The following is a 26329-nucleotide window of genomic DNA, read 5'->3' as shown; positions in this document are numbered from 1 at the left end:
TTGCATTCTCTTTTATTGTGGAGTAAAATTTCATTGGGTATATATTTCCCACTCCCCTTTTTATCCATTCACCCACTGAAGAGCATCTAGGTTGGTTCCACAGTTTTGCTATTGTGAATTGTGCTGCTATAAAACACTGATGTGGCTGTGTCCCTGTAGTATGCTGATTTTAAGTCCTTTGGGTATAGACCAAGGGGAGGGATAGCTGGGTCAAATGATGGTTCCATTTCCAGATTTCCAAGAAATCTCCATACTACATACCATATTGGCTGCATCAATTTGCAATCCCACCAACAATGTATGAGTATGCCGTTGTCTCCCCATGCTCTCCAACATTTATTGTTGTTTATCTTCATAATAATTGCCATTCTGACTGGAGTGACATGATAGTGGTTTTGATTTGCATTTCTCTGATTGCTAGAGATGATGAATAGTTTTTCATATATTTGTTGGTTGAGTGTATGTAATTTTCTGTGAAGTGAATGTTCAGGTCATTTTAAAAAATACAAATATTTATTGATTAAATTTGTGTCTTGGAGTAATCACAGCTTCACAGAAATTTGCTCCAAAATTGTTCAGGAAGGTTTCATATAACTTTTCTTCTGTTTTTCCCAATTGACATAGTTTGAATAGCATATTACTTATCTCTGAATATAGTCTATTCCTGTTACTAGAGTAACCAGAACTTGAAATCGATACAATCCACAGAACTTATTTAAATTTCACCAGTTTTATGTGCCCATGTACATGTGTGCCTATGTACATTTGAGCAAAGTTGCTGCTGTGGATAAATCCATATAATCATCAGCTTTATTAGGATTCAGTGTTCCCCAAGGCTTCCTCTTGCTAGTCTTTTCAAGTCCTGATGGATCACTTGTCTTTTCCTGTTAACAGGGTCTCCATAAGCGCAAACATTGTCTTTTATGGGGGAGGCTAATACATGAAAAATTTTGCCTCTGATTTCTATGTTGTTCTAATTTCTCTCCTAAAAGTTATAGACTTTACAGTTTACCTAAAAACCTAGGATCTGAGTCATGCTCATTGTAAAACATGGTGAGAGTTCATTTCTCGTTGTTGTCTAGTTTTGTTGGCCTGTGGCTTTCCAGTTGTTTCAGTACCATCTTTAGAAAGTCTGTCCTCCCTCTGATCATCCTGTTTTCACCATTGTCAAACATCCATTTGGGCTGATAGGGTGTGTCTATTTCTCACTCTGTTTTATTTTAGTTGTGCCTGTGATCTTCTCTCCATTGTATTTTTTCTTGCAATGAGTCTCATTACCATATTAAGTACCTACATTGTGGAATGGTGACTATGTTAATAAAGCAAAGGAAAAAATATGTTATCATCTTTTGGCTAGGGTTGTGTGACTCAGTGGTAGAGTGCTTGCCTAACATGAGTAAAGTGCTGCGTTCAGTCCCCTGCATCACATATTAAAAAAAATCTTTATTGTGTCCATCTACAACTATATATATATATATATATATTTAAACCAAGAAGTTACCATCTTAACTTTTCTATTCATGCATTTACCCCTTAGTTCAAAAACATGTGACACCTCATCTGGGGGAGTCTCTAGTATTATTATCAGAACAGGGCCAATTTGTGGCCTCTCTCAGTGGGTTTTATATTAATGACCTGGTCTTTGCCTCTGGCTTCTTGGTTTTTCTGATTACTTCATAGCCTCAGAATGCTGAGCTGACTTCTCAAACTCCTGTCTCCTGATGTGTTAACGTAGCATTAGAGACTACCATACTGTTTAACTCCTAATTTTCTGTTATGTTTGTTAACCTGCTAAGACTGACTCAGTTTGTCTGTTTCACTCCCACTTTATTTATTTATTTATTGAGAGAGAGAGAGAGAGAGAGAGAGAGAGAGAGAGAGAGAGAGAGAGAGATTTAATATTTATTTTTTAGTTTTTGGCAGACACAACATCTTTGTTTGTATGTGGTGCTGAGGATCCAATCTGGGCCGCATGCATGCCAGGGGAGCATGCTACCACTTGAGCCACATCCCCAGCTCTCCCACTTTATTTATCTTGGTCCTTTAATTTTTCATACAAATTCAGAATAAGCTTGCCTGCAAAAACTCATTTGGTGAGATTTTGATAAGAATTCAATCAAATCTATAGATTAATTTAAAGAAAATCTGTATCTTTCCTGGGTTAAATCTTTCAATCCATATCATGCTTCTCCATTTCTTGAGATTTTCTTTAATATCTTTGATCAACATTTTATAGTTTCCAGCATAGCAATCCTGTACTTGTTTTTATATCTGTTCCTAATATGTTTCATTTTTTTTTGGAGTGACAGTGAATAGTATTGTGTTTTTAATGTTTTTTTTTTGACATTTCTCTTGTTGTTATATAGAAATGTAGCTCATTTTTGCATGTTAATACTGTATCTTACAACCTTGGTGAACCTATTTATTAGTTCTAGATGTTTTAAAATATTCTTTGAGATTTTCCACATTGATAATTTTGTCCCCTGAAGATAGGGTCACTTCAGGTTTGTTCATTTCCAATTTACATGCCTATGTAAAAACATTGTCCCATTGACCCAGTAAGGATTTAGAGTATGGTAATATTGGATAAGAATGATAAAAGAGGAAAACTTCAAATTATTACTGATCTTAGGAGAATAGATTCACCATTTCACCAATAAATGTTATGTTAGCTGAAGGTCTTTGTTGTTGGTGTTGGGTTTTTAAGTATATAGAGTCTCTTTCAGATTGAAGAAGTTTTTTTTTTCTTCCTAGTGTTTTGAGCTTTCATCATGAAGGAGCACTGGATGTATACCTTTATAAACAAAACATAGTGTTGGAAGCTGAATGACAGCTTTGAGCAGGTTGAATTGACAGGCCAGTCTCAAGCTGGGAAACATAATTATCTTTTCCTTTCTTTCTGTCCCTCCATGTATGTGTAGTGGGGGATGATTCAAAAGAAAGGACTTCCACATAATTGCATTATTTTTTTCAGAATTGAGAAGAAGTTCCTAATCTTTTAAGTTATTAGCTACTATTTTTAAGTGGCTATATCCTGGCATCCCTTGCAAGATATTTATGCTGTATGTATATGGAAAAGCATAACTAGTCTGGACAACCTAGTTTTCTAAGGTTATCTGAAAGACTGTCATCAATCATTTTTTTTCCTGTGCTGTCTGTGTAGGATGCCCTAGGTCATAATGCTCTCTGTCTCCTGGGACAACAGTTTACCTCCCATGAGGGGCCTTTGTATTTACACAGCAGCTGGAATATAAATACTGAACACACATCTGGTGGCTGGGTACCCCCTCTACCCTCACAAGAGAAGAGGAATTTGGGATAAAAGTTTATGGAACATCTAGCACAGGGCCTTCCCCCTAGTAGACACTCAGTAAATAAATGATTAAAAAAAACTGATGCCTGTTTAACAAGTTTTCTGCAATGTGGAGACTTCCAAAACATACCTTATATAAAATGTCTTTTTCTTTGTGAACTTCAGGTAGTTTTGCCATTGGGATTTATGCAAAAAGCTCTCTTTGCAGCAAGGGATGAAGAGTGGAAGAGACTTCGAGTCTTGATATCACCAGTTTTCTCCAGTGGGAAACTCAAGGAGGTAATAAAAACTAAGAGGACTTTAGTTAGAAACTTAAATAAGAATTTGGAGATGGAACATATGTGAGAACATCATCGTTTTCCAAAGAATATTCCATTAAGTTTGAAATTCCTAATTAAAAAAAAAACTAAAAGTAAATATCAGAAAGATCATTAGAGTAGAAGGAAGAGAACAGAGGGAAGGAAAGAGGAGAGAAAAGGGAAGTATTGGGACTGAGTTAGAACAAATTATTTTTCCATGCTTTTATAATTATGTCAAACGGAAACATTGTTATGTATAAATAAAAAGAACTAATTAATAATTTCAAATCACCTTTTGTCTTTATGTCTTAGAAGAGATATTATTTGATTCATTATAAATATCTCGTACTTTATAATCCTGGAAAAACCAGAGCCTTGGGGACTCGATTCTCCTCTAACTGTGGGTGGAGTTGTGTTTGTGCTTAGATGTTCCCCATCATTAACCAATATGGAGACACATTGGTGAACTACCTGAGCCAGGAAGTGAAGAAAGGCGAGCCTGTCACTGTGAAGGAGTAAGTAGCAGCCAGCTCTGGGGTTCTGAGCTGTTTTAAGACCTTCCAGCAGCCTGCCAGGGAACTGAAATTACCACTCTTGAGCTACTCCCCTGACCAGACAAAAGTAAGTGTAGGGGTATCAAAACCACAATGGGCCACCCAAGGAGGAGAGGCTCCTAGGATGAGGCAGGGTGCTGAGACATCTGTGTACAAAAATAGAATTAGTTTATCTGCTTGATCATCAATTTGGATATTATGTAAGTCAAAACACATGTTTTACAATGAAGAACATGATCACTCAGAAGTTGAGGGTAGAGCCTAGGGAATGTTGGATGGGGGTAAGTTTCCAGTACCTATTGAGCAGGGATAGAAAGATATAACCTAGGGCTAGGGTTTTAGTTCAGTGGCAGAACACTTGCCTAGCATGTGTAAGGCACTGTGTTCTATCCTCAGCACCACATAAAAATAAACTGATAAAATAAAAGCATGCTGTCCTCTACAACTAAAAATAAATTATTTAAAAAATAAAGATACAATGCAGGCTATGGAACAACAAATCTCTTCATGGTTGCACTGAGAATATCAGCAAAATACAAAATATGAAATATTCTCTTCACTTCTTCCTCAAATATCAACAGAGATAAGGTCCTGAAAGGATATAGATTACAACTACCATATCATTTGTTGTATAAAATGGTTTATTTTGACCCATGAACAACCACTGATACTGTCATAAAAAATCTGAGAGAATACGTTCACCAAGTCGTGAGCACATTCAAGTACATTTTGAGGAGATTTTCAATGTTTAAACTGAGGATATTCTTTCTCATTTTCTTTTGCAAGATTCTGTCCTTGGGCCACTTTAGGTCCTGGAGTTCAGGACCTCTCAGGAGCTGTAGCAGTGGGTGCAGAGAAGGGGAGATGATATTTCGTCCTCTCAGAACTGAGTGTTGCTGGTATATGATGTGCTAGAGAGGAATCAGCTCTGGGAACACACTGTGCTTAGGCAGGACCTAGGTCAAGGTCACCAATCTTGGATCCCCTACCAGGAGTCAATTATACCACCCTGGTCCTGCTGAAGCTCCATATTTAATCATCTTTTATCGTCTTCACTCCACTAACTGATGTGATTTGTCTGATTAAGGGTGTCTATCTCTCTGTGACTGAACTCCTTGAGCTCACTACCCTAGTGTCCCTAACTCCCCTGGCACAGGGACAGCTGCCTCATGGTATTTGATAGGAGCATGGACTTAGCCATTTGATCAACAGATATTTCTGAAAGTGTTTGAATGTGCTCATATCACTTCTTCCAGCATGTGTAGTAGGAGAGTAAAGCAATACATATTAAAATTTTACATTTCTTTCTTTACTCAGAATGTTTGGGAGCTACATCATGGATGTGATTATTAGCACCTCCTTTGGAGTTAATATCAATTCCCTCAACAATCCAGAAGATCCATTTGTGAAAAAAGCCAAGAACATCCTTGGTTCAGAATTCCTCCACCCGTTTTTTCTTATAATTAGTATGTAGATTATCATTTATTTTTTCTTTTAAAATAACAACTTCATTAAGATATTATTTACATACTATATGATTCCTTAAAATGTAAAATTCCATAATTTTTAGCATGTTAAATCACCATTGTCAAAATCAGAAAACTCATTATTTTTTAACTGTCAGCTTTCAAAATCATTTACCCTAAACAAACACTACTCTTTTTTTATCTCTTTATCTTTGCATATGATGTATACATTATAACAATGGAGACATGAAATATGTGGTCTTTTGAGATGCAAAGTGATATCATTTAGCATTCTGTTTCTAAGTGAAATATATATCAGTACTTCATGTTTATGGCCAAATAATATTCCATTGTATAGATATACTACAATTTAGTTATCTTTTCATCATTTGATAGACATTTATGTTATTTCCACCTTTTGGCTATTATGAATGGTGCCGTTATGAACATTAGTGTGAAACTTGTTTGTGAACTCTGGTTTTCAATTTCATCTGAGTACATACTCAGGAGTGAATTTTCTGCCTTACAAAGTACTTTTGTCAGTGTTTTCCATAATAGCTGTACCATTTAATATTCTTACCAAAAATGTATGAAGTTTCCAATTACTTCACTTATTTCCTAACACTTCCTGTTTCCATTTTTTATTTTAGACGTTTTAGTGGATGTGAGATGGCATCTTATGTGGTTTTGATTTGCATTTTTCTGTTGGTTACTGATAACAAGCGATGTTAATCAATTTTATTTGTTCTTTTTAGATATGCATGGCATATCTATAAAAACATAAAGTATACCTTATTCTAATTAGGATCCCAGGCTTGTGTATGTACATGATGTGGAGATTCACTATGAGGTGTTCATTTATGTACATAGGAAAGACAAGTCAGATTCACTATTTTTAAGATTAACTATGTATATCTTTTGCCCACAATTACCTGAAGCATTTGTCTTTTTGTTTTGAAGTTTAAGAATTTTACTGGTGTGAGTCTGTACCATGCACAATAAGAGGGAGAAAATCTTGTGCTCCATTTGTGTACAATGTGTCAAAATGCATTCTCCTATCATGTATAACTAGTTGGAACAAATTTAAAATAAAAGAAAAAATGATTTTTAAATAATTTAATTGAAAAAATACTTTTTCATATGTTCTTTACATAGTTTCTTACCAGATTATGATTTGCTTTTTTTTTCTTTAATTTTTATTGTTGGTTGTTCAAAACATTACATAGTTCTTGACATATCATACTTTACACTTTGATTCAAGTGGCTTATGAACTCCCATTTTTACCCCGTTACAGATTGCAGCATCACATAGGTTACACATCCACTGTTTTACATATTGCTATACTAGTGCCTGTTGCATTCTGCTGCCTTTCCTATCCTCTACTATCCCCCATCACCTCCCCTCCCATCTTCTCTCTCTACCATATCTACTGTAATTTATTTCTCCCCCCTTTTTTCCCCTTTCCCCTCACTTCTTCTTGTATGTAATTTTGTATAACCATAAGGGTCTCCTTCCATTTCCATGCAATTTCCCTTCTCTTACCTTTTCCCTCCTACCTCTCACCCCTGTTTAATGTTAATCTTCTTCTCATGCTCTTCCTCCCAACTCTGTTCTTAGTTACTCTCCTTATACCAAAGAAAATATTTGGCATTTGTTTTTTAGGGATTGGCTAGCTTCACTTACCATAATCTATTCTAATGCCATCCATTTCATTTCAAATTCTATGATTTTGTCATTTTTTAATGCAGAGTAATACTCCATTGTGTATAAATGCCACATTTTTTTTTTTATCCATTGAAGGGCATCTAGGTTGGTTCCACAGTCTTGCTATTGTGAATTGTGCTGCTATGAACATCAATGTAGCAGTGTTCCTGTAGCATGCTCTTTTTAGGTCTTTAGGGAATAGAACGAGAAGGGGTATAGCTGGGTCAAATGGTGGTTCCATTCCTGGCTTTCCAAGAAATCTCCATACTGCTTTCCAAATTGGATGCACCAATTTGCAGTCCCACCAGCAATGTACAAGTGTATCCTTTTCCCCACATCCTCATGAGCACTTGTTGTTTGACTTCATAATGGCTGCCAATCTTACTGGAGTAAGATGGTATCTTAGGGTGGTTTTGATTTGCATTTCTCTGACTGCTAGAGATGGTGAGCATTTTTTCATGTACTTATTGATTGATTGTATGTCCTCCTGTGAGAAGTGTCTGTTCAGCCCATTTGTTGATTGGGTTATTCATTTTCTTATTGTTTAATTTTTTGGGTTCTTTGTATACTCTGGATATTAGGGCTCTATCTGAAGTGTGAGGAGTAAAGATTGGTTCCCAGGATGTAGGCTCCCTATTTACCTCTATTATTGTTTCTTTTGCTGAGATAAAACTTTTTACTTTGAATAAGTCCCATTTGTTGATTCCAGTTATTAACTCTTGTGCTATGGGTGTCCTCTTGAGGAATTTGGAGCCCGACTCCACAGTATGTAAATCGTAGCCAACATTTTCTTGTATCAGATGCCATGTCTCTGATTTGATATCAAGCTCCTTGATCCATTTTGAGTTAACTTTTGTGCATGGCTAGAGAAAGGGATTTAGTTTCATTTTGTTGCATATGGATTTCCAGTTTTCCCAGCACCATTTGTTGAAGATGCTATACTTCCTCCATTTCATGCTTTTAGCCCCTTTATCAAATATAAGATAGTTGTAGTTTTGTGGATTGGTTTCTGTGTCCTCTATTCCATACCATTGGTCCACCTGCCTGTTTTGGTACCAGTACCATGCTGTTTTTGTTACTATTGCTCTGTAGTATTGTTTGAGGTCTGGTATCGCTATACCGCCTGATTCACACTTCCTGCTTAGAGTTCTTTTTGCTATTCTTGGTGTTTTGTTTTTCCATATGAATTTCATAATTGCTTTATTTATTTCTGCAAAAACGCTTTTGGGATTTTGATTGGCATTGCATTAAACCTACAAAGAACTTTTGGTAATATCGCCATTTTGATGATGTTAGTTCTGCCTATCCATGAACAGGTTATATTTTTCCATCTTCTAAGATCTTCTTCTATTTCTCATTTTAGGGTTCTGTAGTTTTCATTGTATAAGTCTTTCACCTCTTTTGTTATGTTGATTCCCAAGTATTTTTTTTTGAGGATATTGTTGATGGAGTGGTTGTCCTCATTTCCATTTCAGAGGATTTGTAGCTGATATACAGAAATTGGTGAATTTAAGCCATTGACATTTAGGGTTATTATTGAGACATGGGTTGTTCTTCAAGCCATATTTGTTTATTTATGTTACTAAACATGGTTTGTTTTCCTCTTTGATTATTTTTCCTTCCTTTACTATACTACCTCCTACTGTTGGTTTTCATTGTTATTTTCCATTTGCTCTTCCTGTAATGTTTTGCCAAGGATGTTTTGGAGAGATGGTTTTCTATCTTCAAATTCTTTTAACTTTTGTATATCATGGAATGTTTTAATTTCATCTTCCATCCTGAAGCTTAATTTCGCTGAATACACAATTCTTGTTTGGAACCATTTTCTTTCAGTGTTTGAAATATGTTATTCCAGGATCTTCTAGCTTTAAGAGTCTGTGTTGAAAGATCAGCTGTTATCCTGATTGGTTTACCCCTAAATGTAATCTTCTTCCTTTCTCTTGTAGCTTTTAAAATTCTCTCCTTATTTTGTATGTTGGGCATCTTCATTATAATGTGTCTAGGTGTGGATCTCTTATGATTTTGCACATTTGGCGTCCTGTAGGCTTCTAGGATATGGGATTCTGTCTCATTTTTTATGTCTGGGAAGTTTTCTCATATTATTTTGTTGAACAAATTGCTCATTCCTTTGGTTTGGACTTCTATACCTTCCTGTATCCCAATGACTCTTAAGTTTGGTCTCTTTATGTTATCCCATATTTCTTGGATATTCTTCTCATTGTTTCTTAATAGCCTTGCTGAGCTGTCTATGTTCTTTTTAAGTTGAAATACTTTGTCTTCATTGTCTGATGTTCTATCTTCTAAGTGTTCTACTCTCCTAGTAGTATTCTCAATTGAGTTTTTAAGTTGGTTTATTGCTTCCTGCCTTTATAGGATTTTTATTTGTTTGTTTTTTATAACCTCTATCTCCCTGTATAGTTGATCTTGTGTTTCTTGGATTTGTTTATGTAATTCATTGTCGAAGTGATCTTTCATTTTCTAATTTTGCTGTCTAATTTCTTCCTTGAGACTCCAGATCATCTGAAGCATGTATATCCTGAATTGTTTATGTGACATTTCATCTGCTGCAGATATTACCTCTTTTAACGTTGAGTTGACTTGCATTGCTTGTTGTCCTTTCTTCCCTTGTCTTTTCATACTGATTGCATTTCTTTCTGCTTCGTGAAACTGCTGTGTTATTGAATTTTCCCCCTATATATTTATATTGCTCTTGTATAGTTGCAAAGTCTCCCTCGCAGGCATGGGCTGCTGTGCCCCTCCTCCAATTGGGGCAATGTGTCTCCCACACTGGCAGGCCACTGGGCCTGTTCTGCCAGTCAGTAGCAGGTCTGCCTACTGGGCAGGTGCGGGCATTGCTCTGTCCCTCTGCAGGCCGCTGGGCCTGTTTTGCAGGTGGGTCACAGGCCCACCTACCTTGCAGGCACCTTTGGTGGCTCTGCCCCTCCACGGGCTGCTGGGACTGTTCTGTTGGTGGTTGCAGTTCTGCCTACCTTACCAGATTATGATTTGTAACATGTTTTTTCCATTCTATAGATATCTTTTTACTTTCTTGATAGTGTCCATTGAAGCACAAAGTTTTTAGTTTTTTGCAGTTTATTCCTATCATGGGAGGTACTACATATCCTAACCATTACAATGAATGAGCTGGATTTCAAAATATTAAAATGTATTAATCTCAACGCTGTAGTGTTCACAAAAGAAAAGCAATTGACATAGATGCAATGAATTTGATGCCATTTATATAAATGTTAAAAACTCAACAGATCTTAAAAACTTAACATTTAAATGATATACGATTTATGTAATTTTCTTTTATTGTTTGTGCTTTAAGTATCAAATCTAAGCATTGATAGGAACCATATGAATGTACACACTTTTTAAGGTTTACTACTAAAAATTGTAGTTTAGCTCTTATATTTAGGTTGCCCAACCTTATTAATTTAAGTTTCACATACAGGACCAGGTGAGGTCAACATGTTATTCTTTTGAATGTGGCTATCCAGTTCTCCCAGCACCATTTTTGAAGAGTGTCTTCCCCATTTAATAGCCATGGCACCTTTCTCAAAATTCCATGGGCCATAGACATGTGGGTTAATTTATGGACTCTAAATCCTAGTCCATTTATCTATATGTTTACCCATCTTCCAGGATCACATTTTATTTTTGCTTTGGAGTAGGTTTTAAAATCAAGAAATGTGAGTCCTACAACTTTAGTCTCATTTTCCAACATCATTTTAGCTATTCTGTGTTCCTTTGAATTCTATGTGAATTTTAAATCCACTTGTCTATTCCTCAAAAAAGCTAGCAAAGATTCTGTTACAAATGCATTAGGATCTTCAAAACAATTTCAATACTATTGCCATTTGGATAATATTAAGTTTTCTGATCCACAAACCTGAGATGTTTTTCTAGTCATGTAGATCCTCTTTCTTTTATTTCAACAGTATTTTGTAGTTATAATTGTGCTTGTCTTGCACTTTTGTTAAATTGATTCCTAAGTATTTTATTCTTTTTAATGACATTAAATATAGAATTATTTTTTCACTTCTTAGTTTTTCTTTTGGGTTGCTTATTACAGTATATAGAAATGCAGTTTAATTTTGTATACTGATCTTACATATTGAAATGCTGGTGAACTTGTTATTACTTACAGTACTTCAAGAGAAGTGATGAGAGAGGGATATATGTCATGTTCTTGATTTGGGGTGAAACTATTAAATTATTAAGCTTCATGTTTTCATAGATATCCTTTATCATGTTTACAAAATTTCATCCTTGTTCTAATTTGTTGAGAGTTTTATCACAAAAGAATGGTTTTGAGGATTATTTTTCCAGGAGCAGGGTTGGTTTTGATTTTTATCAAATGTTTTTTTCTGCATCAGTTGAAACAATCCTCTGTGTTGAATTTTATTTCATGGATTTGGTGTATTACACAACATTTTCCTTGTTGTCTTTGCTTTGTGTTAGTATTAGGGTAATACTGGCCTTTTAGAATATATTTAGAAATGCTCTTTTAATTTTGGAAGTGTTTGTGAGTAATTGTTATTAGTACTTTATTTCATAGAATCTACTACTAAAACAATCCAGATCTGGGTTTGTATTTGTGAATAATTTTCTATTTCTAATGCAATCATGTTACATTTTACAAGCTTATTCAGGTTGTATATTTAATTCTCAATCAATTTTTATAGTTTGTGTCTTTAAGGATTTTCTGCACAAAGATATAAGAACAATCAAATTGTTAAAATTCTCTTAAAATCCATCTCCAATGTTAGTAATAATTTCTCCTTTCATTTCTCTTGCTATTCATTGCATTAATTTCATTTTCAATATTTATTTGATTTTTTAATTAACAAGTATGAGTTATGCAAAAAATGGGGTTCCATATGATGTCTCAACACATGTACACAGCATACACAAATGAAATAGAGCCTTTCTTTATTCACCTTCTGCCATAACCCTTCCCAACCTTCAATAATCACTATTATACATTCAGGTCAAATATTTTACCTTCCACATATGAGAAAGAATATGTGGTACTTGTATTGATATGTCTAGTTTATTTCATAAGCTGAATGTCCTCTAATTCCATCTACTTTTTGCTATAAAACACAGGATTTCCTTCTTCTTTATGAATGAATATTTCATTGGGCATATATGTATGTGTGTGTGTATATATATTTCACATTATAATATATATTATAAATACATAAATTTTTATTATAATATATATATATATATATATATCACTTTCTTTATCCATGCATTGATGGATACCTAGATTTAATGCACATCTCAAGTATTCAGAATAATATACAAATAAATCTGGATGTACAGATGTTCCAATCATTTAGATAAAAATAGATTTATATAAAGTATGTTTTATATATCTATAGAGTATTACATTTATAAATGATATATATTTCCATAATATAACAAATTTTAAAAACCTTAATGACCAAAACCCTCAAGAATCCAGTTTAAAAATAGGAAAATGCTCCAAATAGTTATTTCTCAAAAAAATACAAATGATTTAAAAAATATATGAAAAAACTATTCAATATCACTTGGTGTCAGGGAAATGCCAATCAAAACTACAATAAGATATTATCTCACCCTGGTTAGAATGACCATTATCAAAAATAGAAAGAATGAATGAAAAAATAACAAATGCTGGCTATATGTGGAGAAAAAGTACTCTTACATATAGTAGGTGGAAATGTACACCATTCTGGAAAAGAGTGTGAAGGTCCCCAAAATAAATAAAAGTAGATATACCTACTGATCCAGATGCCCCTTTCTAGTACATATTGAGAGGAAATATCATCATATGAAACTGTTATCCCTTTGTATTTCTTGGTCAATTTGGCTAATGGTTTGGAGATTTTTATGACATTTTCAAAGGGGTAAGGTGACTTATAGACACCTTTTATTTTTGTCAATTTTATTTCTAGTCTATTTCATTTGTATCAACTTGGGTTTTTATGATTTTCTTCCTTATGCTTTCCTTTTGTTTAATTTCCTCTTTTCACCATTTTATGATTTAACTTAGACTATTGACTTGAAAACTCTCTTTTATAAAACCTATACATCTGTCGCTATATGTTTATGAGCGCTGTTTTTGCTACTTCTCCTAAGTGTGATATAACATGTCTTCACCTTAATTCACCTAAAAACAACTTCTAGTTGCCTTTGGATACCATCTTTGATGCTTGACAACTGTATCTAGAAGATTTATGGTTAATTTGCAATTTTGTCTGAGTTTCCTGATTTTCCATCTGTTATTGATTTCTGGTTTCATTTCTTGTCAGCTGAGAAACATAGGCCAAATTGTACCTATGCTGCCTAGTTTTACTAGAATGCATAGTTAATTATAGCACAGACTATGGACTGGTTTACCCAGAGACATTATTTCAATACACAAAAGTGTAAAGGGCCAGGGAATTTAATCCTCTTCCTTTGCTCTGTTCAGTGGCATTGATGGGGCCACTGATTGCCTGCTATGGTGGCTGCAACCCCTTGTATGAAGTGCAATGCTCAGACATGAATCAGACACCAGGTACTGGCCACAGGGGAAATGGCTTCTGGTTGAGAAAACTGATGATTTTTCTCTTCTGTATTTTTTAGAAAATGATCAATGCTCCTGGGATGTTGTCTTTTCATCAAGGTTTCTCTTTATTTTTTTCTTTCACTTTCTTTATAGTGCTATTTCCATTCCTTAGACCAGTGTTTCAAGCATTAAATGTCTGCAGGTTTTCAAAAAGTGCTCTGGATTTTTTAAAAAATGCTGTAATGAGGATAAAACAAAAACGCCTAGAAGATAAAAAAAAGGTAAAACCTGGTGGTGGTGACATGACGATGTTCGCTTTCTGATCATTTATTTGCTGTTTACGTCTGACTTGTGCACATATAAATATACATGTAATTTTGTAAGTGGTGCTGGAGATTGACCCGAAGGCCTCATATATTGTAGGCAAATACTGTTATCACTGAGCTTCATTCCCCAGCCCCTCTGTACATCTTTTAAAATTGATGGAAAACTTTAAGATTTGCACTGGAGAATTTTTACATTTTGGTTAGAATGAAGATCAAATTTAAAAAAGGCAAACTGATAATGAGTAAGATTGACAGTTTTTGATACAATAATGGATGTGATGTTATGTCTTGAAATAAATATCATTCAAATAAAAACCTTATCATTTCCCTCCCATTCAGTAAACTGTCAAAATAAAAATTCTATTTCAAAATGATTTTACTGTTAAAAAGTATTTCCCAAATCTTATATTGGTGAACAATCATTACAATTCCAAGCCTTTTACATCTTAGTTGACACATTCTTCAAAGTAAGGTCCTATTGAGCACCTGGTGAAGTATGTGTATGTTAAATCTGAGTCTTTTCCTGTCCACAAACAGGCTATGCTCTTCAGTGACTATCAAGGTAATATGCTAACCTAGCTTTGCATTCTGCTTTGCCTGGAGTTCGGCACAAAAATGTCTCCAGGTCAGGGAGGCAAGACAGCCATCCCCAAGTGTCACGGAAGATTGAATCATGTACCTAATGGGTGGAAAATTTGATGATACACAAACAAAAGCTAGTAATCATCTTTGAAACTACCAAGTGTATTCAGTGTGACCATTGAATAAGAATTAAGGCAAACTAAAAGAATTGAATTACAGGACCACTTCCTGGGCAAGAAGGTGTGACCAGAGAAGGAGGCAAACCCAGCATTAGGGAGAGCAAAGACCAACAGATATTGGACACCATAGCTGCATTTCTCTCAGGAAAATATCCTGTTTTCCATGGTTTATACATGCATGTTTTGTTCACTGTTGGGTTGTGCAAACCTACCAGACTTCTGGACTTAAAGGAGCCATATTCTAAGAAGGGAAGTGAAATGCTACATTCCAGATTTACTTCTGACTTTATGACTGATTTTGTCATTTCCATTTCCATTTCTGCTTCCAGCACCGCATTGATTTTCTCCAGTTAATGATTGATTCCCAGAATTCCCAAGACAAGGAGCCCTACCAAGGTAAGCAAGAATGTTTCATGGTCAATTGACAGTGAAATTCAAATAAGCAAGTTATCCTGAAAATATACACGTTTTCTAGAGAAAATAGATTTTCATCAAATTGCAGGAAGATACACATTTGGATATTGCAAATGGTGCCCACATGTACTGTCTAGAATCATACAGCTGTAAGAAGGCTCAAAAATTGAATGGAAACTAGGAGAAAGCATTTAAGTCTTGAAGTTAGTCTGTTTTCTTTTTACCATCAACATCAGAACAATCACTGATTCGCAGCCGCATTCAGATTCACTGAATCAGAACCTCTGCCTGGATATTTGCATTTGTACATCTAATCAGGAGGTTCACTGTCCCAGTAGTGGTGAGGGTCACTTGCAGTACTGGGTGAAAATGTGTTCACTAGCATCATCTGATATTAAAATTAACTTTTCCCATGTAATTCATAAGAATGTTGTGGGGGAAACCTCTGATACTGTGTAAACATCCTATTCCTCAGCATAATTTTACCAACTAGTTTTATCATACATGGATGATTTTTGATACAAAGCATTTGTATTATGATGTTTACAAACTTTTGTCTTTATCATTCTATCATCTACTGTGCATTTATGAGTTGGTATTAGATTGTAAGAGAGTTCCATTCTTATTTATGTCACTATGATGTTATATACTATGAATTTATTCTTTTGCTAAAATTTTTTATATTGATAGTCAAATTCTCTTGGGGTTAAGTGTTTTAACAACTTCTCCCTCCTCCTTCTGTTCCTCATCCCTCTCTTCTTTATCATCTTATATTTTGATTGTTAAAATTAACTATATTTTATAGCAATTATAGTTTCATAACAAAACTGAGAAGAAGGCATAGAGATTGCCCATATTCATTTTTTCTCTAAATTAATATGTTGCCCCCATTACAAACATCCCTCACCAAAATGATATATTCGCCATAATAAATGACAGATAAGTCACCTTACCCCTAAGTTTATAGGTTAACATAAGGGTTCTTCAGTTTGTACATTCTATCAGTTTTGATACCTATATAATGATATATATATCCACATTCTGGGAACATACACAGTATCACTTATGTTTTCTCATATTGTTTTGAGAGAACATGCTGGCTTTCTGGTGCAAGAAACTCTAGGTTCCTTGTCTATTTCCTCTGATCATGGCTGGAATCACCCATTTATTCTAGAAGCCCTGGCTCCTTTAAGTGAGAGATGGTATTAGAAACCAAAATATGGAAGTGTAATGTGACCATTACTACTGTAGTTTCTTCTAGATCCTTTGTCTGAACAGAGATATGAAAATAAAATATATTAGTGCAGACTGAGCAATAGAAATATTTCTATGTGAGTTCATATACATGGTTGAAACAGTAATCCTCTCCCTGATTCCACTACAACTTTCTGTGTTGAAGGAAGTACTAAATATACATATTGTTCATACAGTAAGCACCGGACACGTGGTTGTGGAGCTTTTGGCATGTAGGTAATGTTACCAAAGAAGTGTACTTTCTATTGTTATTTAGATTTAATTTATTAAAATTTAAATTTAGATAGACACATATGGTTAGTGGCTACCAGATTGTACTGAAGAGTTGTAACTTAAGTTTATAATCCAATTTTATTTCAGTATCATTGGGTTTATGTCAGTAGTGGGGAAAACACGGTTTGGGTTTTCCCACAATAGCATCATGGAAAGCTTCTGTAAGCTAGAATTCCATGTAAATATTTCTCACACTCATTTTGCATTAATTTTTTTTATGAAATACATGGTTGGAATGTATACCATGTTTCTTTCAGATATTTGAGTAACAAAAAATCCTAATCATTTCTCCAATCAATGAGATGAATACTTGAATGTGACTTTTCAGGAGAAAAGTGAAGAGAAACAACACCTTCCATTACAAATGCTGTTTGATGATTATGAAGTTGAGCAAATAGAGGGGACATGTACTAGGGAAGATGACATTCAGCCCAAGATTGATAAGCAATGTTAATTCCATTGACTGAACCCCATCGTTTTATGGTTTCTGCCTAATTTCTTGTATGAAAACATTCTTACTTGTGTGATTTTAATACCACTCATTAGACTCCGGTTAATCACTACTCTTCTGTTTTTTTTTTCTCTGTATAGTTTCTGCACACCCAGAGATAATCCGTTTTGAAGGCTGGTGCCCTAGCTCTTCTATTACCTGATGATTCTTAGGCTAGTTTGTGAACAGAAGTGACCACATCTCATGAAAGTTCAGATTTTAATTTGGTAGCTTTAGAGCAATGCTTGAGCTTCTGTGTTTCTAATAAGCTCCCTTAAGCTGTTGATGCTGCTGGTCCATGGACCACAATTTGTGTAGAAAAATTTCTCTGTGGCTCAGTATAGTTCTGTCAATCATGGCCTTTATTTTCCCTGCAAAGATGCCAGTATTGCAAATTATTTCAAGGTTCTTCTCTCTACATTCTCGATAGAGTAAGTTTATTTTTTTCCAGGGGAAGAGTGCTACCCACTATTTATAGCTAAATCACTTTCATGATATGCAAGGCATATTTGAAAAATACTGTGCCTGTTTGACATCCATACTGTCCCTTGAAACTACCGAGTTGTGTTCATGGTGGGGGAGGGGTGGCAGAATGAGGAACATTATGAATTGCTCTTCCAGTTTTTCCTCATGGGATTTTGGATCATCATTCTGATTTATGTTCATGTAAATAGTAAAGTGCATATGGACCTGCTTAGACTAAATTGTCTTTCCTCTCATTTTAGGTCTATCTGATCTGGAGATTGCAGCACAGTCTATTATCTTTATTTTGGCTGGCTATCACACCACTAGCACCACTCTTTCATTTATTATGTATTTACTGGCCACCCACCCTGATGTCCAGAAGAAGCTTCAGCAGGAGGTTGATGAGACTTTGCCCAATAAGGTGAGTGAATGACACCTGGAGGGAAGAGGAGAGGTAAAATCTCTGGACTTCTCAGTGTGCCATTGGGCAGTTCTAAAATCATTATGGTTATTAAATGCTTTGTAAATGCTATGGAATTTTACCAATATGAGTTTTTTGAGGAGCTCTGAAAACATCAGTGTACTGTGTCAACAGAATTTTAAGTAATTTCCAAACTTAATTTACAAAAATTTTTTTCTTGCCAGGCACCTGTTACATATGATGTACTATTTGAGATGAAGTATCTGGACATGGTGGTGAATGAAACTCTCAGATTATATCCAGTTGTTGAGAGAATTGTGAGAGTCTGTAAAAAAGATGTTGAACTCAATGGGGTGTTCATTCCCAAAGGAACAATCGTGGCTATACCAATATATAGTCTTCATCAAAACTCCATGTACTGGCCAGAAGCTGAAAAGTTCTACCCTGAAAGGTATAGGGCTCTTGAGAAAGGAAATTCAGCCTCTTATTTTAAAATTTTCTTGTTTTAAGAAAATTTTAAGAAGTCTTTTACAAAGTGGTAATTGTTTTAGAAAACAAACTTTAGAAAAAATAAATGACTATAGCCATTTCAGGCCTTGGAACATCAAGATAAGCCCTATCTATTATTAATGTGATAAATGTCAGTATGGACATTTTTATATCAATGTGTAGCTTTTAAGGGCAGAAATGCTATCACATTTTATTTGATGTTGAACTGTTTTTTATTTTATTTAATAGTAATCTATAAACCTTTCTGCCACTTGACCACTCTCTTATAATAGGTGCTTACATTTTTTAATCGTTTTAGGGTTTTTGTCCTGGTCACTTTATCTCGTTGAATTTTCTACCAGCTTTAGGAAGCACTTCTATCTTCCACTGGAGTAAACATTGGTTTCTGGTTCCTCCACCACATTCGTTAAATACAAGTTAAGACCTGAGAACACCCCCCCCCCGGCCCCCAAATGGTTTAAGCAGCCTTACTGCGGATGGAGATAGCTCATATCCTCTGAGTCTTGTCTCCGAAGTGTTCTGGACCAGCTTCTCATACTCTCCACAGTCAATGACTCTTTCAAAGCCAAGTAACGTGCCCCAAAGACACCTCAGATATTCATCCTTAAATATAACTTGACCTTGGTCTTCTGAAAATTTGGATCCAACCTCACAGTTTGCACTCTGAAAAGAGTTATTGTTTTCCTGTTGTTGTAGAGAAAGTTTTCAGGGTAGTGTCTGGTGGGTCAGTTGGCATGGGATAAAGACTTCTCTTGGCCACTAAATTTATACTTTTTGATTAGAGTGACCTAGTCTTGTTGGTTATGAGTTCCTCCGTGCCAGTTTCCTCCAATTTCAGCACTTCCAACTTTTGAACTTCACAGATACAAAATTAGAGATTACACATCTCTTTGATTCACTGAGGTGTGATAAGATACTAAGTGCTTAAGGTGCATCAGGGACTAGTCCAGGATGAGGAAAATTACAAAGATGTATTGTATGGAGGACACTTAACATACACACAAGCATAATCTATAGACAGTAGTTCGGAAAATGCTTTTAATGCTTCCTCATCTGCTCCTCATCTGCCCAAATAACTATCCACCAACCTCATCAGACCCTCCACACACCACCACACCTTCCAATAGCTTTCATGTTACTTTGAATCACAATCACCTATAAGTTTGTCAAAATGTTCTCAAATATATAAGAATACATTTAAAAACAATCACAATGTCATTATCACTTTCTCCAAATCAACACTTTCTCCTTAACGCAATCCAATAACTAGGACTCAATTTGAGTAAAACCTGGGTTCAACATTCAAGGAATTATTTGTAACTTGATGAGACAGACTCAGAAGACAATGATGATATTCTATGGGGATACAGGCAAAGACAGAAGGAGTAGGAGAATAAAGAAGAATGAGGAGGAGGTAGAGGAAGAGAGAAATTGGGAAGAGGAAGGAAGGGAGACAAGAAGATCCAGAAAAAAAGGAGTATAGAGAAGAGAGGTAATTATAGTGGGAGCATTTTCTCCTCCTTCATCAATAAAAATATAAAACACAGGAGTGGGAGTTGAGGCAAGAACACACTTTATTCATTTATAAGCTCATTTTCTGATTTTTTCAGATTGTGTATGGGTCACAATCATGAATATAATTTCAGTACTTAAAGACATATTTTCTGTTAAATAGCCTTCATCACATCTTAAGAATACAGAGAGCTCCTCTAGTGTAAGGAGAATGAAAAAGTTCCTTAGGTTTCAATTCTTATAAGCAAAGTCACAGCAGGATTTCAATGACCATTCCACAAAAGAATCCTGTGTTTTGCTGCTTATGAGTGTTTAAGAGACAACCCCAATTATGTAGCTTTTATACATTTATGTCTCAATAACTTGTTTTCATCTACTATGTGGAATCAGGTTCAGTAAGAAGAACAAGGACAGCATCAATCCTTATGTATACATGCCCTTTGGAAATGGACCCAGAACCTGCATTGGCATGAGGTTTGCTCTCATGAACATGAAACTTGCTCTCATCAGATTACTGCAGAACTTCTCCTTCCATCCTTGTAAGGAAACACAGGTCAGGACACTTTATGAAAAAGAAAGGTCTTGTGGGTAGTTTCTTTTAGGTGAGAAACCTATATAAAGAAAAGTATATGCTCGTTCAAATAATCTCTTTTGAGACACTTGTGCAATGTTAGGCATCTTCAGTTTTGGAGCTCTATATCTGTGGCTTTATTTAAAAAACCCAGAGTTTAAAGATGAAGTAGAGTCCATTGAGATTAGGTTGACATGCTTATGTGCAGTATTTTTGAACTTTATCAACGTATAAACTCGATTTTAATTCAAATGAGGATGAGGCTGCTTTACATATTCAATTCTGAACTGTGAAAATCATGTTTTGATGATGTCTAGTGCTGTTTTTCTCAACAGAACTTATTGAAATTTTGTGGCAGTTTTTCTCAACTATTGTATGAACATTGAAATTAACATATAATTTTAGAAATACAAGATATTTGGGTCATGTCCAAAATTTTAAAATCACTTGCATAGAGTTTTACTTTAAAAGCTCCCTGTTGGTCTCATTCTCAGACAAAGTTGAGAAACATTGACATCAATTATTTATTAAAGATAGGAAGGATTTATGCAGTTCAGTGTTTTCCTAATTGATTCAACCTTCCTGGAGTTCTCTTGCAGAAAAACTACTTTTACATTTTAATACTAACTCTTTGAATCTTATTTTTCCATTTTCCTCATTCTATTCTCATTTTTCAACTTCTATTTCAATCCCCAAACTCCTCTAAGGAGTCCTCCCATCAATTATAGACCCATTCATTCCTCTTTTTTGATATTGGTTACTCAAAACTTTTATGATCATCTAAGTTAAAATTTTGTCCCAAAAGCATCCCGTTTGGAGGCCCATTTTTTTCTGTATATTAACTACATCATTACCACTTAACTATATCATCTCATTTTTGCCCTTCATGAACTCTCAATGGTGACTTAGAGGGAAACTTGTTCATGGATGGATTCAAGAAATATTTAAAAAGAGACTTATCACTGATTTATAGTACTTGGCTGTCAATTTTTTGATTCTATTAATTTTTAAAATTTAACAAATTACACCTCTCTCTCTCTTTCTCTCCCTCTCTCTCTGTCTCTGTCTCTCTCTTCCTCCATCTCTCCTAATCTAATGTCAACTTAATCTAATATTTGTGTTTCTCTCTATGCAGAAAATATTTGTAAACTATTTTCAATTTAAAAACTGTAATGTGTTACATTTATGGAACTATGTGGAATCTCTCCTGTGAAGAATACACTGTTCATTGAGTCACAAAAAGAAAGGTTCTATATGGCTTATTTCTAGGGACTGATCATTTATTATGCAATTTTTTCCCATTTGTTCATGTTCCATATGGGAAAGGAGGAGACAGAAGTGGTGATCATTTTATTTGAGAAGTCAGGGCAGTCAGGTAGCTACCCTCTAAGCAGGAAGGAACTTAAATCTCAGAGAAAGTAAGTCTCTAGTACATCTGAGATGGGGCAGGTACTTTCTCAAGCTCCTAGTATTTCACAGATTGGAACTTCTCAATCTCCATGACAATTGTCTTCCCTTCTCTCTCGAGTGTAGAAGATTACTCTATTGGAGGTACCCCCAACACCAAAAGAATTCCTCCATGAGAATGAGACTAAAGGGATACTCAAAACTTTGTAGGACTCAAATGTTCTCCTTTTGCAATACAAAGAGAAAGAGAAACTTTAGGAGGAGAAAGCATCTTGTTCCCTCAAGGTCTTTTCTAACTTTAAACTTCATGGGTTCTATCAAGAGGCATGCCTGGACTCTTAGAATGGAAGGACTGCTCATAGAATTCAAATTATAAAACCTGATCAAGGTTACCTATGTAAACCATCCATAAAGTAACCTGAACAATCATTCATGAAGTTTGCTTTACTTAGCTTTACAAAAAAGTGTTTGAAATAATATTAAAAATCTAGTTTAAATTATTCAAATTCATCTATTTTGCTGATATTTTTTTATTTGTGTTGCTGGGGAACCAAGGGCATCACAATGCTAGGCAAATGTTCTACAACTCAGGCTCATCATCACCTGTTATCCTAAAATTTAAAAAAGAACACAAGCCAACATTATTTTATCTCAGCGATGGTAGAGAATAGATGCTCATAAAATACTTCTTTGAATGGACAGAGGCATGTATGCTTTCATTCTATAATACTGTCAAAGCTTAAAGAATAAATGTAAGGAATCCCAGACACATGAGGCTGAAAGTAGTTTTTATATGTTTGTATAGCTTTATTGTCTGAAATGTACCTTTTCTGATTCTTTCTGTTGTTCGGGTTTCATTTACCACATCTAAATATACTTGTGTAATTTTTGCAGATTCCTCTGAAATTAAGCAAGACACCATTTCTTCAACCAGAAAAACCCATTGTTCTAAAGGTTGTGTTAAGAGATGAGCCTGGAAAGTAGAGTCTAAATCTCCCTAAATTTCTCTGCTCTGTTCTTCAAAGAAGATGTATCTCAGAACAAAAAACATATTGATGTTCTCTGTGAATAAAAATTGGTATTGAAGATGGATTTATGGGTGGAGGCTGCTCTTGAGTTACTAGGGTTGCTGGACCTTTGCTGGGCTTGTTCAGTGTCTGTGCACAGTATTATGTGTTGTGTGATGGAAAGGAGGTGACCATCTGCGTGCCATATGTAAAGACTCAGTCTCTCTAGTTTTTGGGGGATTCTATCCACCCACCTCTGCACCCTCACCTCTTCATATTGCCCTTATAAATTCTTAAACACTGATTCAGTAACTCAAAAAATCTGAGTACAATTTTTTTATCATCAACTCTTTCTTTCAAAACATGCTTTACTTCACAGGTTTCTAATATTAATCAACACATTCTAATTTTGTACTCCCTAAATAGTCTTTGCTGCCATGATGATAGAAAAGGTCTTTATGTATTTATCTTAATATTTTTAGAGTATCACTGAACTTCATATGTCTACCTTAAATGGGATTTATAAAGGGTTTCCATAATACTATGAAGGATTATAGACACATACACAATGCTACTTGAATTCCTGCAACTCAGTTAAAATAGTGAAGGTATACATAAACCACTTTATTCTGGGGATAGTCAAAGTACGACATGGATCTGCATTCTTGAAAATTCTTAGAGGTTTACCCATAATAACACTCTATACTTGGGCCAACTACAGGTGTAGTCATTGGGTGATAATACCTTTCCTCAACACTCTCCTCAGAGCCTTAGCTACATCCTTATTCTGGAGAGTATAAATCAGAGGATTCAGAGTGGGAGTAATGGTGCTATAGAACACAGAACCAACTTTGTCTTGCAGTGGAGTGTGCTGGCACCTGGGCCTCATGTATGAGAAGATGCAGGCCCCAAACCAGAGAGAGACCACAATGAAGTGGGAGCTACAAGTGGCAAAAGCATTTCTCTTACTCCCAGCTGAATGCATCTCAATGACACTGTGCAGGATGAAGCCATAGGATGTAGAAACCAGGATGATGAGGAGGAGGAGAAGCATGATGCTACAGATATACACTGTGGTCTCATAGACGGTGACATCACCACATACCAACTTCACAACAGCTGGATACTCACAGTAGAAGTGGTATATTTTCCAAGATCCACAAAAGGGAAAATGTATCAAGACGACTGTGTGAATTAGGGAGTTCAGAGATGCCCCCAACCATGAGGTGATGGCCATCATCAGTACCACCTTCCTGCTCATGAGCACAGTGTAATGCAGAGGATGACAGATGGTAACCTACCTGTAATAGGACATGAGAGCTAGCAGAAGACACTCAGTGCCACTCAGAGACAAATAGAGGAAGTTCTGGGTGGCACATCCCAGGAAGGAGATGGACTTGCTTCCAGACAGGTAGTTCATAGCCATCTTGGGGATGATTGTGCAGATGTGCATCAGGTCCATGAGGGACAGCTGGCTGAGGAGGAAGTACATGGGAGTGTGAAACCCAGGATCCACACAGATGAGGAGGATGATGAGGTTGTTGCCACTCAGTGCAACAAGGTAGACCACCATGGTCAGGCAGAAAAGGAAAAGATGGGTCAGGGAATCATCGAAGAGCCCTTCAAGAATGAAATATGCCAGAGACGTCTGATTCCTCAGCCACATGTTCCCTTCAAAGTCCTTGGGGATACAGGGAGTGGAGACAAAGTGTGATGCCAGAAATATGGGATCCTGTGTACAGGGTGATAAGCTCTCTTGATCCAAGAAAACATTTGTGAAGAGATTTTTCTCTATTTGTAAGTATCCAGAACTGAAATTATGAAATTCAATTTTTTTCAAAACAAGACAAACCTAAAATTTGTCTTCACAATCATGGTCATTTGAAATTCCAAGACTCTATTAAGGGACAGAATTTATTATACTTCTTACTAAATATAGGCATATGTGTGTGTAATAACATGTGTGATTTGTGTTAGTGTGTGTCTGTGTTTTTATGGTTGTTGGATTATTTTTCCTATTTTACCAGGCAGGTTCTAACAAGAGCAGCTAAACCACTAAGACGTTTCTATTTACACATGTAATTTTTAAGGGCTGCATTAAAAACTTTGGCCTAATTTCTTTGTGGAAGCTGGTTAAACAGTTGGTATACTGCTGTCATGTTTAAGTCCGATGTGGAAACTTAAAGTCTACAGGACAAGCAGTAGAAAGGGAAGATAGTACAAAGCAGGGAAGACAAGAGACAGACAAAATCCCAAAGCATGAGCTGTGAGCCCACAAGAGAAATCAAAAAGTGTCAGTCTGCTTTCCTATGGAATTAGGCACTGGGCTTTTTTTTTTTTTTTGTATTGGCTCTTCTGAATTCTACAAAGTATTAGTGTTTCTTTTAACATTATTAAAAAACATAAAATAGGCCTCAATTCAGTTCCCATACTTTCCCTTTCCCTCTCGTCCTCCCTTCTTCTGATCCCTTCCCTGTATTCTACTAATCTGCTATTTGTTATTATTTTTTATTAGTTACTTGTGGTTATACATCCAGATGAGATCCATATGGTATGTTTATGTAGGCCCAAGAGTAAGTTAAGTCAGATTTCTAATTTCTAAGAAGCTGAATGCACACCCGTAGTCCAGAATTCCAAGAGCCTAAAGGAGAATCCTGGGGAAGGTAGAACAACTGCAGGCCCAGTCACTGCTCCATACCAGTGAGGTGTGAGTCAGCAGACCAGCAACAACGTATTAGTACTACAGGATGGCTGCTTCCCTTCTGCCCTCTAATCTCCCAGGAAGCTCCTCTTGAGATCCACTTTAAACAGAAACGATGGATTAGAGGGAATTTGGTGAGATGTAGTTCATCCTAGCCAACCTCACACATCAGAAAGTCACTGCAGTCCATCTTCTGCCCTTTTGGCACACATACACACCTCCATCAGTCAGGGTAACCTCTAATACAAAAATGATACCTGTGTAACTAAATACAATATATCCAGCATGAAGGAAAACACGTTAATCTTTCTCCAGGAGAAAATCCAAAGT

General features: G+C 35.6%; 1 protein-coding gene and 1 pseudogene across 3 annotated transcripts in view; one reads left to right on the top strand and one right to left on the bottom strand.

Moving 5' to 3' along the window:
* The window catches only part of LOC101972836 (cytochrome P450 3A4), a 38535-nt gene extending 15152 nt beyond the window's left edge, over positions 1-23383 (top strand). For 2 of the 3 annotated variants that reach the window (XM_078024738.1, XM_078024736.1), the window contains 10 exons: positions 3479-3592; positions 4039-4127; positions 5484-5632; positions 13810-13896; positions 14041-14168; positions 15304-15370; positions 18131-18291; positions 18516-18742; positions 20704-20866; positions 23186-23383. In XM_078024738.1, the coding sequence (XP_077880864.1) occupies positions 3479-3592; positions 4039-4127; positions 5484-5632; positions 13810-13896; positions 14041-14168; positions 15304-15370; positions 18131-18291; positions 18516-18742; positions 20704-20866; positions 23186-23275 (1275 nt within the window). In that variant the 3' untranslated portion in view covers positions 23276-23383. The remainder of the gene's footprint in view (positions 1-3478; positions 3593-4038; positions 4128-5483; positions 5633-13809; positions 13897-14040; positions 14169-15303; positions 15371-18130; positions 18292-18515; positions 18743-20703; positions 20867-23185) is intronic. The other variant, XM_078024737.1, reaches the window with a different exon arrangement.
* Positions 23384-23726: 343 nt separating this feature from the next.
* Positions 23727-25250, bottom strand: LOC144367647 (olfactory receptor 2AE1-like; annotated as a pseudogene).
* Between the last annotated feature and the right edge of the window lie 1079 nt (positions 25251-26329).

Source organism: Ictidomys tridecemlineatus, chromosome 10, assembly GCF_052094955.1.
Source record: "Ictidomys tridecemlineatus isolate mIctTri1 chromosome 10, mIctTri1.hap1, whole genome shotgun sequence".
In the NCBI taxonomy this organism is placed as follows: Eukaryota; Metazoa; Chordata; class Mammalia; order Rodentia; family Sciuridae; genus Ictidomys; species Ictidomys tridecemlineatus.
The sequence above is the reverse complement of the archived record's forward strand: the minus strand, read 5'-3'. Positions and strand labels throughout refer to the sequence as shown.